At 48.3% G+C, this 17451-nt stretch overlaps 2 protein-coding genes across 2 annotated transcripts; both read left to right on the top strand.

Annotated features, from left to right (window-relative positions):
• The first annotated feature begins 512 nt into the window (after window positions 1–512).
• PSMB8 (proteasome 20S subunit beta 8) lies at window positions 513–4558 on the top strand. The gene is made up of 6 exons (XM_004424297.3): window positions 513–936; window positions 2419–2566; window positions 2724–2835; window positions 3277–3406; window positions 3796–4000; window positions 4241–4558. Exons 1-6 carry the CDS (start codon window positions 790–792, stop codon window positions 4327–4329), a joined length of 831 nt encoding a protein of 276 aa, XP_004424354.1. The 5' UTR covers window positions 513–789; the 3' UTR covers window positions 4330–4558.
• A 1664-nt stretch (window positions 4559–6222) lies between these two features.
• Window positions 6223–17216, top strand: TAP2 (transporter 2, ATP binding cassette subfamily B member). Its single transcript, XM_004424298.3, has 12 exons — window positions 6223–6351; window positions 6759–7259; window positions 7349–7463; window positions 9540–9670; window positions 9948–10153; window positions 13237–13434; window positions 13591–13719; window positions 15095–15283; window positions 15467–15640; window positions 15813–15972; window positions 16338–16474; window positions 16859–17216. The coding sequence occupies exons 2-12, from the start codon at window positions 6767–6769 to the stop codon at window positions 17036–17038; spliced, it is 2112 nt and encodes a 703-aa protein (XP_004424355.1). The 5' UTR covers window positions 6223–6351; window positions 6759–6766; the 3' UTR covers window positions 17039–17216.
• The last annotated feature ends 235 nt before the right edge of the window (window positions 17217–17451 follow it).

Below are 17451 nucleotides of genomic sequence, written 5' to 3'. Positions count from 1 at the left end.
ACATCTCCTCCATTCAAGGGAGGGCCACGGTATGTAACGTTAACAGTTGCTGGGCAGATTAGGCCAAAAGAGGTTGCAGCGAAAGGCGGGGTTTAGAGGAGTTAAACTCAGCAGTGGTCAGGCAAGCAAGAATTATGCGAGGAGGTGTGGGCAGAAAAGGCAGTAGTTGTGGGTGGCTACAGGTTAGGGAGACTGTTGAACCGAGAGAGGCCCTATGAGGGACCACGTGGAAAGGTTCAGAGACTGCGCCCTCTCCTTGGTGCCGCTTCCCCCATGTGCCGCTGGTATATTCTATTGCCTATTGCCCCAGGACTGGTGCTCAAGACTCAGTGGCCCCAGGCACTCCTGTCCCTCCCCTACTTGTATGAAATGATGCCCATATGAACACCCCACCCCCACCCCCGACGTGAGTCTTGCTGACTTCCAGCTTTCTGGTTGAGGCTACGCTTTTAGATGATACGACCCCTACCACTCCCTGACTGTTCCCAGAGGACGCCCCGCCTGTTCTCTCACTGTAACCTCATCGCCAAGGGGGCTTTCGAAGCCGTTCCCTCTCTTTCTTCCTTTCTTCTGACAGTCTATTACCCACTGTTTCCCTAATGTCCAAGAAGGCGGAGCGCAAAAGTCCGTTCCCAATATGATATTCCTGGTCCCCCGACATCCACTGACTTCTTCTCGGAAAGGGCAGGGGGATGTGGAAAAAATTCTGGTTCCCTCCCCTTAAGGCTGCGGGCTTTCGCTTTCACTTCCTCCTCCGAGAGCCGACGGATCTCCGGGTGCCAGGCGATCATGGCGCTGCTGGAGGTGTGCGGAGCCTCCCGAGGGCAGCGGGAAGACTGGGCTTTCCCCGCCGCGGGAAGCGGGCATCGCTCGGACCCTGGACACTACAGTTTCTCTATGCGATCTCCGGAGCTCGCCCTCCCGCGAGGAATGCAGGTCAGGGTTGTAAGAGAACCCCGTGGGAGGGGGGAAGAGGGCGCAGAGGAATGGAGGGTCTGCCTTGAGACTGCCCAGAGGTGGGGAAACGCGGAGGGGGCCATCCTTTAGTCGAGCAGAGCCACGTCCAGGGCCCGAGCTGGGGAAGAGGCCACGTGGGAATCGGGGGCTGACCGTCTGAGGGTGAGGAAATGCGGATTACGGCAAAGGGGTAGGGGTGAGGTGGGGGCTCCCGGCGGAAGAATAGAGCTTTCTTGCCTGTTCTCCATCACACACAAATCAGGAATCCTTTCTCATGGGGCTTTCATGATAGAGGGGCTGTCTTGGAAAACCTATGAACTTTGGCAGTTACCCTTGCCTCAGCCACTCACTGTTGTGTGTCTTGGATCAAGTCACTTAGTTTAGGTCTCCGCCTCTCTTCTGTAAAATGGGGATACTATTTTTTTTTAAATGTTGACATCCTTTATTGAACAGTTTCTTTTTTTAAAATTTTTTGTTTATTGCAGTAACATTGGTTTATAACATTGTATAAATTTCAGGTGTACATCATTATACTTCTATTTCTGCATAGATTACATCATGTTCACCACCCAAATACTAATTACAACCCATCACCACACACATGTGCGGAATTATCCCTTTCTCCCTCCTCCCTCCCCCCTTCCCCTCTGGTAACCGACAATCCAATCTCTGTCTCTATGGGTTTGTTTATTGTTGTTATTATCTACTACTTAATGAAGGAAATCATACGGTATTTGACCTTCTCCCTCTAACTTATTTCACTTTGCATAATACCCTCAATGTCCATCCATGTTGTCACAAATGGCTGGATTTCATCATTTCTTATGGCTGAGTAGTATTCCATTGTGTATATATACCACATCTTCTTTATCCATTCGTCCCTTGATGGGCGCTTAGGTTGCTTCCAAGTCTTGGCTATTGTGAATAACGCTGCAATGAACACAGGGGTGCATGTATCTTTACGCATTGGTGTTTTCAAGTTCTTTGGATAAATACCCAGCAATGGAATAGCTGGATCATATGGTAGTTCTATCCTTGATTTTTTGAGGAATCTCCATACTGTTTTCCATAGTGGCTGCACCAGTTTGCACTCCCACCAGCAGTGTATGAGAGTTCCCTTCTCTCCACAGGGGATACTATTAATAAATGTGTTGGTGAGGGTTAAATGACCTGTGAATGGAAAAAACACTCAAGTCACTGTAACATTTTTAGCTATGGTAACATTTATTTTTTTTTCATTTCTATTGCGCTGGAAAATGGAAAAGTTTGGTGTGGTGTGGCTCGTCTTTTCCTTCTCCCAAGCCGTTTCCTTGTAGAGATTAGTTACTAACTGTTCCATTTATTGATGGTGGGAGAATTTCTGCATGTCCCCTCCCTCCCATTCTCTCTAAAACCCTGTCCTGGAGCCTCCTGCTTCAGAAATTTTAATTGCCCCTTTCTCTGCCTTTTCTCCCTCACTAGCCCACTGACTTCTTCCAGTCCCTGGGTGGGAACGGAGAAAAGAACATTCAGATTGAGATGGCCCATGGCACTACCACACTGGCCTTCAAGTTCCAGCATGGAGTGATCGTGGCGGTGGATTCTCGGGCCTCAGCTGGGAGTTACATTGGTGAGTATGTGTTCCAGCAGCTGGAATCCTGGGAGCTGGGCCCACTGCTCAGCAGGAGCCCAACATCTGCACCAAAGCAAAAACAGATATTGGTTTAGGATACAGAGGGAGAGCTGTGGAGACATTCCTCCTCTCTCAAAACTCCATCTTCCTCCAGCCACCTTAAGGGTGAATAAGGTGATTGAGATTAACCCTTATCTGCTTGGCACCATGTCTGGCTCTGCAGCGGACTGTCAGTACTGGGAGCGTCTGCTGGCCAAGGAGTGCAGGTAGGCAAGGCTTCTCGCCTCCATTCTAAGCCTGGTGGTCCATCCTGGAACCTGGATCCTCCAGATCACTGCTCCTCACCCTTTCCCCCTGTGCTAACATAGCATCTCAGTGCTAATGTACTATTTCATAAAACAGCCTTTTGGTGATAAAAACCTCCCAAATCTCAGCTTGTGCTCCTGCCAATAAGCCAGATAATTTGTCGGTGATTTAGCACCGACACCATCAACCCTGGTGGGAGAGTATTATTTACTAGGATTTCTTTATATGGTTTAGGTACTTTAAATTCCAAATCTCTCCCCCATCCGGAGATCTTACAAAATCACTTCTTTCAAATGCTTATCTCTTCATTTCTTGCCCATCCATTGGGCTGCTTGCTTGGAGAGCTAGCCTTCTCCTGCCTCCTCTAAGTCCTCTCCCTGCACTGCCCTGTCCTCACCCAGGCTGTACTATCTGCGGAATGGGGAGCGCATCTCAGTGTCAGCAGCCTCCAAACTGCTCTCCAACATGATGTGCCAGTACCGGGGCATGGGCCTCAACATGGGCAGCATGATCTGTGGCTGGGACAAGAAGGTGGGTGCCCTCCACTCTCCGTATTCCCCCACCGTGGATGAGAGGTCAGTTTCCCCATTGTACACTCCCACTCCCTCCCCTACAAGATGCGTGCCACATAGAATGCTCAGTTATAGAACTGTTCCATCATATCCACAGGCTATTTTTGGGTCTAGATGTGGACCATTGTTTCATAAGCTTGTCCCTTTTGATAAAATTGCTGATTCCAGGTTTGTTTTTCCTTTTTTTCCCCTAAAGTTCTGTGAGTGTTATCAAAGTGTTGTCCTGGTTCAGATGTTCTTGTGGTAATTCTTATTCTTTTGTCCACTTTTTGTGTCTCACACTTGAACCTGTATGTTACCAACAATTCCCTCTCCAATTCCAACCTGGAACCTTCTTGCCTCCTGTAGGGTCCTGGACTCTACTATGTGGATGAAAATGGGACTCGGCTCTCAGGAAATATGTTCTCCACTGGTAGCGGGAACTCCTATGCCTATGGGGTCATGGATAGTGGCTATCGGAACAATCTTAGCCTCGAAGAGGCCTATGACCTGGGCCGCAGGGCTATTGTTCATGCCACCCACCGAGACAGCTATTCTGGAGGCGTTGTCAATAGTAAGAGACTAATGCTCCCACCACCACGCCCCTGGGCGGGGAAGGGGGATTTGAGGTTGGGAGACTCAGGGAGGGTAGAGTGGCAGGGAGAAGGTTTTCCGAGTCAGAAGAGGAGTATTGGAGTCCCAGTAATAAGGGCTTTGAGCGTGTGTGTTGCTGTTGTTGCCTACAACATAACATTATTAACAGGAACTTGCTGAAGTGAAAGGTGACGCCATGTTCTTTCTTCTTTGCCCACAGTGTACCACATGAAGGAAGATGGTTGGGTGAAGGTGGAAAGTACAGACGTCAGTGACCTGCTGCACCAGTATCGAGAGGCCAGTCAGTAACAGTGGTGGCCGCTGGGCTGGCCTCCTCTGGGAAAGCCTGGCTGACTGAGGGACCTGGGCCTGCTTATGCCCCAGGAGAAAGAGGGGCCTAACCTGAGCCCAGAGATAGAGAACTGGCAGCCAGTGGGGGCAGGGCAGAGTTCATCCATTGCATGTTCTCTGTTTCCCTCCCCCCACCTCAACCTTCTGGGTGCCCCACTAAGCACAATAAAGGAAAACGGTTATAAAAGCTTCTGTGTTGTGGCTGAGTGGGCTTGGGGATGTGTTTGTTAGTGGGGAAGGGAGCAGGAAATAAAGAGAGGCTTTTCCTGAGAAGAGAGACTCAAAGCCCTACCTAAGAAATGGGGCCTCACCAAATATTTCTCCTGGGTTTTCCTTCCACACTCATCTCTCCAGGACCTCAGGAAGGCTGATCATTGTGGTCTGTGGACACTCACTTGCAATTTAATTCAGGTTAGGGTCCTTTCTATAGGGAAGACTTTCTATAGGGCAGACCTGGAGACTCCTGTGTGGTCCATTGTTAATGGTTTGGGTGTCTGGGAGTAGGGTACCTAGAACAACTGCTTTCGACTTTGCAGAGTCGGATGAAAAAGCTCTCACCTCACATGTGTACGGTAATTGTAAACATGGTAGTAACTTTACCTCAAAGAACACTTTGGATGTATTGGATATTGAATGTAAAGATGGACATTAGGGGTTCAATTTCGTGATGTGTCATGCTCAATTACAAGATGACAGGACCATGATTGAAGAGGAAGAGGAGATAGAGAGGACTCCCTAAAGTGGGGAATAGGAGGAAAAAGTAGCCAGGTTAGAAAACTGAGACACACATAATGAGGTTTTCTGAATCATGCTGGAGCTTCAAGAAGGAGCAGGCACAATGTCACCTTTCAAAGCAGAGTTAGTGAAAGGAAAAGCTTGAAAGAAGAAAGTAGCTGAATGTGAAGCTTTTTTTCATTAGGAAGAGATCCTTAAAATCCCAGAATGGACAAGGTTGGAGAAATTTTAGTAATCCCCTACTTTAAATCTCTCCCCCTTCCCCCACACTATTTTAAACTTGAAGTGACTTATTTGTAGTCACACCAATAACATTTCAAAAAGGTGGTTTGGAATCCAAGCGATCCTCTCCTTGGGGATATTTTGAGTTTGGGAGGTAGTTCCAACCTGAAGAGTTATTTCTGGAATAAACAAATCTGCATGTTCCATAGATAAACTCTAGGTCAGGCAGGATCTGTAGAAGCCTGATTACTGTTTTAATCAGCGTTGAAACAGACCAAGAAACAAAGTCCATTTCCCTTCTATGCCGAAGGTGCTTCCCACACAATTTGGAGCACAAATTTAGAAGCATCTGAACATGTGCTCTGCTCAAGGTGCTGTGTTGAGAAGGACAGACGAAGATAAAGGGTGAGATAAAGGGTCAGGGCCTCCTAAGCTCAAGATCTGTAAGTGGAAACCCACTTAGGCCCTGGGGAGAGTGGCTGAAATCTTCTATTTAGGATAGGTCTTGTGTGTTTCTCGCTTATTATCTGGGTCTATTTTTACCCCAAGACCCTAAAACTGGCGCTTGGACAGGGGAAGAGGGCAGCTCTGAAAATAGGTTCAGAGCTTGAGGTAGCACGAGATTGAAGTAAGAAAATTGATTGGTTCTCCAATTATAAAGCATCCCACTCTGGAAACAGCTTTATTTCACTTAGTGACAATTAAAAAAAATTGCAGTCGTTTTCTATCCCAGAGTGTTGCTAAGGGTGGGAGAGTCACCTGGGCCTGGCAAGTGCGAGCAGGAGCTGGGGGCTCCGGGCCGGCGGTCTGCAGGTCTCGCGCGCCCCCCGCTGGCCGCGCCGCCCGGAACGCGAAGCGAAAGCGAAAGCGAAAGGCGCAGGAGCGCGGCTGCGCTCGCTGGGGGAGCAGCGCCGGCGAGCGGAAGGGGGAGACGAAGTTGAGACCGCGGGAGCGCGTTTCAGAGCTCGGTCTTCAGCGCTCCACGGAAAGACCTTCGGAGCCGTGGTCCCGAAGCCGCCGCTGGTGAGTTCGTGCGGATGGAAACCTGGAGCGCTAACAGAGACGCATCCCAGTCCCCCAGCCCCTCCACGCCCCTCCTCCCCGTCCCTCTGGACCCGGGAGTGCAGGGGAGCGGGGCGGGGACCGCCTGGCTCTTTGGAACTCGGCGGCGGCGGCGGGCGGGGGATGGGGGGTCACGGGAATTCTTTATAAAGGATGAGGCTCCTGTGGTCGGGCTTCCTAGCTCCCTCGGACAGGCCGAATGCCTTCCGTCGTAGGAGGGATGGACTACTGAGCGCAGGGTGCCCAGGGGACCTTTTAGGGTGGGATTGGATAAAATGAGAAGCCGATGGACGGGTTGGGCAGAGTGGGGGTGGGGGGATGGGGTGAGGGTTGGGACTTCTCTGTAATTTCCTGTCTTCCACCCGCAGGTAACGCCATGTGGCTCCCTGACCTGAGACCCTGGGCCTCCCTGCTGCTGGTGGACTTGGCCTTACTCTGGCTGCTTCAGGGGACCCTGGGGGATGTGCTTCCCCCAGGATTTCCAGGCCTGTGGCTGGAGGGGACCCTGCGACTTGTAGGGCTGTGGGGGCTGTTGAAGTTGGGGGGTCTGCTGGGATTTCTGGGAACACTGCTGCCCCTGCTCTGCCTGGCAACCCCCCTGTTTCTCTCCTTGAGGGTCCTGGTCCCAGGGGCCTTAAGTGCTCCCCCACTCAGAGTGGCTTCAGCATCTTGGAGTTGGCTGCTGGTGGGGTACGGGGCTGCAGGGCTAGGCTGGGCAGTGTGGGCTGTGCTGAGCCCTCCAGGAGCCCAGGAGAGAGAGCAGGGCCAGGAGAACAACAGAGCCTTGATGTGGAGGCTGCTGAAGCTCTCCAGGCCAGACCTGCCTTTCCTGGCTGCCGCCTTCTTCTTCCTTGTTGTCGCTGTGTTGGGTGAGTCAGGAGAGGGCCTTGTGAGTTGGAGGTGGGAAAAGGCCCTTGGCACCAGCCTATTCATCTGGTATCCTTCATGCCTCTTTCAGGTGAGACAGTAATCCCTTACTATTCTGGTCGTGTGATTGACATTCTGGGAAGTGATTTTGACCCTGATGCCTTTGTCAGCGCCATCTTTTTCATGTGTCTCTTCTCCATTGGGAGGTAAGTGATGGGCCATTGGGTCCATTTGCCAGTCCCAAATCTTAACAGGGGCCCTCACTTTCCTAACTTTGTTTTTAGACCCTTTTGTGCACAAAGCACAAAATACTTGAACTAAAATATGCATGTATTTATTTATTCAGCATTCTGTTTCATACATCCATTCATTCATTCCTTCATTCACCATATTTATCCAGCATCTTCCAAGTTTATAGTACGTGATTATAGATACAAGTACTAGTAAATGTAATTCAAAGGAGTTTATGTGTCAAATGGAATGTCTCTCTGTTGCCCCTCAACATTCTGTCTCCATGGAATTCCATGTCTCTTTTCTGCCTCCTACCTCCCACTCCTAAGTTTGTTTGCAAAGTTATCCTCTTGTCAAGGTGGACATGTTTCTCCCTCCCTTCAGGACCTCAGTTTCTTCCGGGAGACTAAGACAAGTCAATCCCTGAAGATCTTACTCTGAAGCTTAGCACCTTTCTTTCAGGCATCTTCACTCTTTTTCTTTTTCCTCTGTTTTTAGACATACTCAGGAGTCTGCTGTCTACTAACTAACTAACTAACTAACTGGTTGATCAGGCAGGGGCGAGGATGAGGTGGGTGAGGCACCCAGGGTGCAGAATTTAAGGAGGTGCTTGCTCCTAGGGTGGTGCAGATGCCTCACTTGCCTTACCCTAATACCAGCCCGCTGCTTGGTGCTGCCCCTTTGTTATGGTCATACTTTGCTGAGAATGCCTCAAAAATCAGTTCTTCACTATGCCTTCATTCCATATTTGCTACTCTTTGCTGAGAAGTGAACTTCTTATTCATCAATCCACTGCTTTTTTTTTTTTCTTAAATCAGTCCTCAATTCTCTTTGCTTCTCCGTTTCATTTGGCATTAGAATAAACTCTTATTGATCTCTTTCTTCACTTAGCTTTTATGAACTCCCTTCCTACTTCTCAATCCACTCCTCCTCTGGATCCTTAAATATGGACTTTCCTTGTGATTCAGTTCTTTGGTCTTTAAGAGCATTTTTCCTATTGAGCTAACTCAGTTCATCTCTGCAGATGACTCCCAGATCCATATTTCCATGCCCACCAACAGTCTTGTAGTCCAGTTGCCTCCTTGACATTCCCATTGGATAGCCCACTTTCATCTCACATTCCACATACCCAGAGCTCCAAATGCATTACATTCCCTCCTGTCTTCTTGAAAGTGGCTCCCTCTTCTTAGTCCCCTTCCTGAGTTCCCCATCAGTATCCTAGGCTCCAGGCGTCAGCTTCGTTGATGCCTTTCTCATGTTCAAACAGTAGCCCTGTTATTTTCTTTCAAAATGTTTCTCCTTTGGCTCCTTTCTCTCCATTCCCACTATGATCACCAAAGTCCAAACCCTCATCATTTTATGTCTCACTATCCCAATAGCCTCCTAACCATGGTAACTAGATTTGTATTAAAAACACATATTTTGTAAAATACCTGCTATGCTTTCACATTTTTCCTTTAAGTTTTATTGTTTTACAATAAACTGGTTAGTCTAAGAGGAATTCTCCAACTCCAGGGATGATGGAGATGGGGGAAAAGCGTGACTCTAGGGCTCTGGGGAAGGAGAGTTCATTGCTGCAGTTCCCACAGTGAATTATCTGGGACTAGCAAAAGGGACTTTGGGGTGGGGGTGGGGGTAGGGGGCAGTGGGGAAAGACCAAGACAGAGAGGAAGGCTGGAGGGAGAGCACTGAGGGAGGCCAGGTCAGAAGCAAGCCATAGGCTATTTCTTTTCACATCATCTGTTCACTTCTATTGTATTCTTCCCTTGTGTCTATCACAGAGTGAATTCCATAAATACACGTGTATTTCTGCACGTTAGTATTGTGTTCCCACATCCAGCTCACCATGTCCTCTCTTTTCTTCCCCTTTTTATTCCTGCCCCTCTTGTCCCCCTCTCTTACTTGTTTCTCTTCTGCGTCTCCTGGTATACTTTCCCCAACTTTGTATTTTTTCTTCATTCCATGCTCTCTCCTCTGCTTCTCTCACTTATGCCCTCCTTCTCTATATCTCTCTCCCCTTCCTTCTCCTACTGTCTCCTCCCTACCTGCAGCTCACTGTCCGCGGGCTGCCGAGGAAGCGCCTTCACCTTCACCATGTCTAGAATCAACTTGCGGATTCGAGAGCAGCTTTTCTCCTCCCTTCTGCGCCAGGACCTCGGTTTCTTCCAGGAGACTAAGACAGGTGGGGCCTGGAGTCCAGGTCTGGGTTTCCCCCGGGCATTCCTTGCCCCTCAGTCACCCTCCACCTGCACACAGCCTCTCCTGCCTGCATCCGGGGAGCCAGGGCCTAGGGCTGCTTTTCTCTCTTTTAGGACAGGGCAGTGAGGCAGCCTCCACTGCTCTCCCAAAAGTGAGGGAGGGTGTTTAGAGGAGGGGCTGTGCCAGAGGAGACAGGAGGGAGGGAGTTTCTGGGGGTTCTGCGTTACACATGGTTTCCTTACCTGCTCTGTCCTCCCCAGGGGAGCTGAATTCACGGCTGAGCTCCGACACCACCCTGATGAGTTGCTGGCTGCCTTTAAACGCCAATGTGCTCTTGCGGAGCCTGGTGAAAGTGGTGGGACTGTACAGCTTCATGCTCAGCCTGTCACCTCGGCTCACCCTCCTCTCTCTGGTCCACGTGCCTCTCAACATAGCAGCTGAAAAGGTGTACCGCGTCCGCCGTCAGGTATATGTGGATGTGAGAGAATCCCCAAAGAAGAATAAAGCTCTCCTAGAGGTCGTCTCTTCTCTGCCCTTAGAGCAGCAGTTGTGACAGGCATCAGAAGGTCCGCCCCCCTGGGACTGTATGCAAGTGTGTGTGTGTGTCTTTGTGTGTGTGTGTGAAAGAGAGAGAGAGAGAGGGAGAGGGAGAAGGAAACAGACCAAGTGCATTTTTCTGGGGAGAGGATAACTTTTCATCAGATTTTCAAAGGAGTCTGTACACACCTTCCCCACAGAAGATTAAAAATGCCATCGTAGAAGATTTTAGGTAGAGAATTTTCCCTTTTATAATCAATAGAAGGAATTTGGATGGAATGTAGAGAAAGTAGAACGTGCAGCCAGGAAGTCCTGAGTCTGAATGAATGGCAGCTGCACCGTCTCTCTCCCTTTAAAAAAAATTGTGGTAAAATATACATAACATAAAATTTACCATTAAAAAATTATTATTATTTATTTATTTTTTAAAATTATTTTATTGAGGTCACATTGGTTTATAGCATGATGTAAATTTCAGGTGTACGTCATTGTGTTTTAACTTTGTATAGACTGCATGGTTTTCACCACCAAAAGGCTGGTTTCCATCTGTCACTATGCGTTTGTGACCCTTGACCCCTTTCACCCCCCTCCCCCACTCCCTTCCCCTCTGGTAACCACCACTCTGTTTTCCTTATCTATGTGTTTGTTTGTTTATCTTCCACATATTAGTGAAATCATGTGGTATTTGTCTTTCTCTGACATTCTGCTTAGCATAATACGCTCAAGGTCCATCCGTGTTGTCACAAATGGCGCGATTTTGTCCTTTTTATGGCTGAGTAGTATTCCATTGTATATATAATACGGTATCTTCTTTATCCATTCATCCATTGATGGGCACTTGGGTTGCTTCCAAGTGTTGGCTATTGTGAATAATGCTGCAGTGAACATAGGGGTGCATATATCCTTTGAAATTAGTGTTTTCATGTTCTTTGGATAAATATCCAGACGTGGAATAGCTGGGTCATATGGTATTTCTAGTTTTAATTTTTTGAGAAATCTCCATACTGTTTTCCATAGTGGCTGCACCAGTTTACATTCCCACCAGCAGTGTATGAGAGTTCCCTTTTCTCCACATCTCTCCAACACTTGTTATTTCTTGTCTTTTTTTTGGGGGGGCGGAGTGGAGGGAAGATTGGCCCTGAGCTAATATCTGTTGCCAATCTTCCTCCTTTTTTCTTTTTTTCTCCCCAAAGCTCCAATAGATAGTTGTATGTCGTAGTTGTACATCTTTCTAGTTGCTCTAGGTGGGACGCCGCCTGCGCATGGCTTGATGAGCCGTGTGTAGGTCCATGCCCAGGATCTGAACCTGTGAAAGCACGAACTTAACTGCTATGCCACTGGCCCGACCCCAATTTCTTGTCTTTTTAATAATAGCCATTCTGACGGGCATGAGGTGATATTTCGTTATAGCTTTGATTTGTATTTCCCTAATAATTAGTGATGTTGAACATCTTTTCATGTGCCTATTGACCATCTGTATATCTTCCTTGGAAAAATGTCTATTCATATCCACTGCTCTCATTTTAACCATTTTTAACTGTGCCATTTTGGTGGCATTAAGTAAATTTGCATTGTTGTGCAACCATCACTGCCATCCATCTCCAGAACTTTGTTCCTCTTCCCAATCTGAAATTCCATGCCAGTTAAAAACTAACTCCACATTTCTCCCTTCCCCCAACCCTGGGGCAACCACCATTTTACTTTCTGACTCCGTGAATTTGACTAGTTTAGGTATCTCATGTAAGTGGGGTCATATAGTATTTGTCCTTTTGTGACTGGCTTATTTCACTTAGCATAATGTCTTCAAGGTTCATCCATGTTGCAACATGTGTCAGAATTTTTTTCCTTTTTAAGGCTGAATAATATTCCATTGATGCATGGACCACATTTTGTATATCCATTCATCTGTTGATGGACACTTGGGTTGCTTCCACCCTTTGGCTGTTGTGAATAATGCTACTATGAACATGGGTGTACAAATATCTGTTTGAGTCTCTGCTTTCAATGTTTTTGGGTATATAGAATTCCTGGATTATATGGTAGTTCTGTTTTTAATTTTTTGAAGAGCCACCATACTGTTTTCCACGGTGGCTGCACCATTTTACATATTTTACGTTCTCACCAGCAATACACAAGGGTTTCAGTTGCTTTATGTTCTTCCAACACTTAGTCTCTGTTTTTGTTTTTTTTTTGTAATAGCCATCCTAATGGTTGTGAGGTGATATCACATTGTGGTTTTGATTTACATTTCCCTGATGATCAGTGATGTTAAACATCTTTTCATGTGCTTATTGGCCATTTTTATACCTTCTTTGGAGAAAAGTCTATTCAAGTTGTTTGCTCATTGGGTTGTTTTTTAATTGTTCAGTTGTAGGAGTTCTTCATATGTTCTGGATATTAACTGCTTATTAGATATATGATTTGAAAATATTTTCTCCCATTCTGTGGGTTGTCTTTTTACTCTGTTGATAGTGTCCTTTGATGCACAAAAGTTTTAAATTTTGCTGAAGTCCAATTTATCTATTTTTTTCTTTTGTTGCTTCTGCTTTTGGTGTCATATCCAAGAAATCATTGCCAAATCTAGCGTCATGAAGCTTTTCCCCACTGTTTTCTGCTAGGAGTCTTATGGTTGTAGCTCTTATGTTTAGGTCTTTGATCCATTTTAAGTTACATCTCCACCTTCTGTTAGTTAGCTGGGGCTTTTTGGGAAAACTACCTCTTCTCTCTTCATTCAGTTACTGGGAGTGGTGTGAATGACCTCAAATGAAGTTCAAAAGAAATAACGTGTGTCTCTTACACTACCTGTCACTGAGAGCTCAGTAATATTTTGTTCCCTCCCTCCTTCACTCTCATTATTCCTTCTGGAAAGAAATGTAAGGAAGATGGAAAGAGGATAGTTTGAAATTTTTAGGTAGATTGGGGGAGCATTCCACATTGGGCTGGAAGGAGACATGGGGTCTGCTGTGTCTTCTGCCGAATCAACCCCTTTTATCCCCTGCCCCACTTTTCCAGGCAGTGCTTCGGGAGACCCAGGATGCAGTGGCGAAGGCAGGGCAGGTGGTGCGGGAGGCCGTTGGAGGACTGCAGACTGTGCGCAGTTTTGGGGCCGAGGAGCAGGAGGTCTGTCGCTATAAGGAGGCCCTTGAACGATGTCGGCAGCTGTGGTGGCGACGAGACCTGGAGCGAGCCCTCTACCTTCTCATAAGGAGGGTGAGAAGGCCCAGTGGCTGGGGCGAAGGGCCCAGGGAAGAGGGCCGGGAAAGCAATGGGAAGCCTACAGCTGGTCCTGAGGTCTCTGCTGCTTAATGTCATAGGGGAAGAGTGGGGAGACTCTTTCTCAGCCTTGCCTTTCTTCTCGCCTTCCAGATGCTGCACTTGGGAGTGCAGGTGCTCATGCTGACCTGTGGGCTGCAGCAGATCCTGGCCGGGGACCTCACGCGGGGCGGGCTGCTCTCCTTTCTGCTCTACCAGGAGGATGTGGGCAGCTATGTGCAGGTGAGTCAGGAGCCCGTGCGTGCTGTTTTCCCCTCCCTTTTTCTCTCTGGCCTTCTGGGCCTCGGGCTTTATCTGTTCTCCTTAAAAATACGCAACAAGGAGTTGGCCCAGTGGTGTAGCGGGTAATTGCGCGTGTTCCGCTGCGGCGGCCCGGGGTTCACCGGTTTGGATCCCAGGCATGCACCAATGTGTCGCTTGGCAAGCCATGCTGTGGTGGCGTCCCATATAAAGTAGAGGAAGATGGGCACGGATGTTAGCCCAGGGCCAGTCTTCCTCAGCAAAAAAAAAAAAGAGGAGGATTCGCAGATGTTAGCACAGGGCTGATCTTCCTCACAAAACAAAACAAAACAAAACAAACCTAACTCATTTTGTTATGGAGAATTCCAAACAATGGCAAAAAACACCCAAAAACAAAGAAAAACTATTATCGAGTCATGGCCAGTCTTGTTTCATCTGTATCCCCACCCACTTCCCCGACCCATGTTATTTTGAAGCAAATCCAAGATATAGTTTCATCTCTACATATTTCAGTATGTATCTTTAAAATATAAATATTAAAGAAACCACAATGCCATTATCCAACCTAAAAAATTAACAGTAATTCCTAAAATTCATCAAATACAGTCAATGGTCAAACTTCCACTTGTCTCATACATGTCATGTAGTGTATATATTTCATTTATATCTCTCATATATATCTGTGGTATCAGCCATTGATGCTCATTGCCTAGATCCATTAAATTATTAAGGGTTGCAAAAATGGTGATATTCTACTATTCCTTCATTGATTAGCTGGAATGCCTCTGTCAAGGGAGATGTCTCCTCATCTGCTGTTTGGTTACCCAGGGTTACAGTTTGATTAGGAAAGGCAGAATGAGCATTTAGTTCTTTCCCTGTATTTACCAGTTTTAATTAATTAATTCCTTCGTCTTGGGCTTTATTTTATAGTTTTCCTAGACATTTATTAATCATCTTCTATGTGTGAAGGACTGTGCTAGGCACTCTGGTGGCTACAAAGATGAGGTAGGCACAGTGCCTGCTTTAAGGAGTTCACTGTCTAATCAGGGAAAAACTGTGCTCAAGTAACACAAAATCGTAATTGAAAAGGTCTGGGGATAGAAGTAATTCTGTACAGGAGGGAAGAGTATGGACTTCTCCATCCTTTATATTGCAAATTGGAACACTGGGGTAGGGATTGGTGCCACTTTTAAATTCCATCCAAATTGCACACTTAAAGGTAGAGAATCTTTTTTGGATGAGGGGAGGAGAAGTGTGACTGGGGTGGAGTGTGGCAGGGAAGTGTGTGAAGAGCTGGGAAGTTGGTTTCTAGTGGAGCTACGTTTGATTAGATGACCCCTCCACTCCTGTCTTCCAGACCCTGGTATACATGTTTGGGGATATGCTGAGCAACGTGGGGGCTGCCGAGAAGGTTTTTCACTACCTGGACCGACAGCCAAATCTGCCTCCCCCCGGAACCCTGGCCCCTCCCACTCTGCAGGGGCTGGTGGAATTCCAGGATGTCTCCTTTGCTTATCCCAATCGCCCTGACCAGCCTGTGCTCAAGGTACCTGAAGAGGCCACAGAAGGAAACCTGGGCCCTTTGCTGCCTGCTGCTTATGTGTGACCAGGCCTCACAGCCTGTAGATCATCTGCCTCTGAGAAGCTGATCTTACCTTTGATAGAAAGAAAAGGGGAGGGGACCTGAGGGAGAAGAGGCAGGCTCCTAACTCTTTCTTGGCTTTTCTAGGGGCTCACGTTCACCCTACGTCCTGGTCAGATGACCGCACTAGTGGGGCCCAATGGGTCTGGGAAGAGCACAGTGGCTGCCCTGCTGCAGAATCTGTACCAGCCCACGGAGGGGCAGCTGCTGCTGGATGGGGAGCCCCTTCCCCAGTATGAACACCACTACCTGCACCAACAGGTGGGTAGGGAGGAAGAAGAGGGGTAGGAGATAGGAGAGAAGAAGCACGTGCAGAGGGAACGTGGGCGATCCGTGGGAAGAAACACAGGGAGTCCATTCTGAGGGGGGAGGAAAGGAGGATCCCTGCCATGCGGGTTTACACGCAGTCCTCTGCTCCCACCCCTGTGCACAGGTGGCTTTGGTGGGGCAGGAGCCTGTGCTGCTCTCGGGTTCTGTGAGGGACAACATTGCTTACGGGCTGAAGAGCTGCAGTGATGAAAAGGTGATGGCTGCTGCCCAGGCTGCCAAAGCGGATGAGTTCATAAAAGAAATGGAGCGTGGACTAAATACAGGTACCGTGAGTCAAGAGAGAAACTGGACCTTACTCTTGGAGTGAGGGCTGTGTCCCTGTAACTTGATATGTGCTGTTTCCTTGCCCTTTCCTCAGCTCCCACTTCCCCTCCTTCCCCAACACCCTGAGCTCCTTAGCCGCTTGTCGTGCTCAGGAGTCCTTGTTCCCAGAGAGCAAGCAGAAGCAGTGCTCCCTCCACACGGGCAGCTCCAGCAGGTCTCCACCCCACCACCCTCCCTACGCCAGGCCCTCCTGCCTCCTAACTGCTGCTAGTGGAAATACCAGTTGTGCACTTGTCCCTGCTCGTGGGGAAGATGTTGTTGTGGTCACTTTTGTCTGAGGAAGGGTATTTCTCGGTTTCCCCAGATGTAGGAGAGAAAGGGAACCAGTTGGCCGTGGGACAGAAACAACGTCTGGCCATTGCCCGGGCCCTTGTGCGGGACCCACGAGTCCTCATCCTGGATGAAGCCACCAGTGCCCTGGACGTCCAGTGTGAGCAGGCTGTGAGTACTGGGGTGGGAGAGGCAAGGGACAATGGGACCTGAGGGGTCACGTTTGCAGGAGCAGCCTGTGCAGAATCGGGCGGTGGCAGGACGAATGGGCCACTAGTGGAAAGAGTAGCTGTGTCTTCTTAGGGTCGGGAAATGGAGTGGAGAATACGGTGGTCTGGGAACATTCTCTGTTCTTCCATAGCTCTCTTTCCTGTCTACCAGCTGCAATAATCCAGCTGAGAGAGAAGGGCAGTGCAGACCTTTATCTTCTGCTCTTGCCTACCTTCTCATGTTTCGTGGCTTCTTTACCCTAAGCCTCAAGAGATGGGGCCCACTTGGGGTGTGGTGTCCATCCCGTTCTTATCTCTCTGAGGCATTGTGATCCTCTCCCTTCAGCTGCAGGACTGGACGTCCCGCGGGGACCGCACGGTGCTGGTGATTGCTCACAGGCTGCAGATGATTCAGAGCGCTGACCAGGTCCTGGTGCTCAGGCAGGGAGAGCTGGTGGATCATGCCCAGCTCATGGAGGGGCAGGACCCCTATTCCTGCCTGGTGCAGCAGCTTCTGGAGGACTGAGGCCCCAGGGACACTGGGCCCTTCTCATGGCCATCTTCATGACCCAGAGTAGCTCCTGCTTTGAGTTTCCCTGGGGCTGTGCCCCTGGGTAGTTGTTTCCGGAGTTGGAGGCATGATGGAGATTTGGACTGTGTGTGCTCTCGTTGAGGGTGGGGGTGGGGGTGGGGGGGTGCTACCTGTGTCCACGAAACTTATTTCCTTGATGAACAGAGCTTTACCTGGTGCTGAGTAGTGTATTGTGGCATAATAAATATATTTTAAAATATTTTTTCCTTATTATATAAATAGCACACCTTCATATAGAAAAGTAAAACTAACCTTTGTTTCACCTCCCAGAGATAACCCTGGTTACCATTTTGCTGGCTATCCTGTCAGTCTTTTATCTGTTCTTTGATATACAGATTAGCCAATAT

This window comes from Ceratotherium simum, chromosome 13 (genome assembly GCF_057802395.1).
Source record: "Ceratotherium simum simum isolate JZ-2026a chromosome 13, ASM5780239v1, whole genome shotgun sequence".
In the NCBI taxonomy this organism is placed as follows: Eukaryota; Metazoa; Chordata; class Mammalia; order Perissodactyla; family Rhinocerotidae; genus Ceratotherium; species Ceratotherium simum.
Note: the sequence above shows the minus strand (reverse complement) of the source record. Positions and strands in the feature narration are given on the sequence as shown.

Excerpts from the sequence above, each read along its gene's own strand:
- PSMB8 (XM_004424297.3), top strand. The coding sequence starts at position 790 with ATGGCGCTGCTGGAGGTGTGCGGAGCCTCCCGAGGGCAGCGGGAAGAC. Across the intron at positions 2,567-2,723 it reads CTCAGCTGGGAGTTACATTG|CCACCTTAAGGGTGAATAAG; the intron begins GTGAGTATGTGT and ends ATCTTCCTCCAG. Across the intron at positions 4,001-4,240 it reads TTCTGGAGGCGTTGTCAATA|TGTACCACATGAAGGAAGAT; the intron begins GTAAGAGACTAA and ends CTTTGCCCACAG.
- TAP2 (XM_004424298.3), top strand. The coding sequence starts at position 6,767 with ATGTGGCTCCCTGACCTGAGACCCTGGGCCTCCCTGCTGCTGGTGGAC. Across the intron at positions 13,720-15,094 it reads ATGTGGGCAGCTATGTGCAG|ACCCTGGTATACATGTTTGG; the intron begins GTGAGTCAGGAG and ends CCTGTCTTCCAG. Across the intron at positions 15,284-15,466 it reads CTGACCAGCCTGTGCTCAAG|GGGCTCACGTTCACCCTACG; the intron begins GTACCTGAAGAG and ends TGGCTTTTCTAG.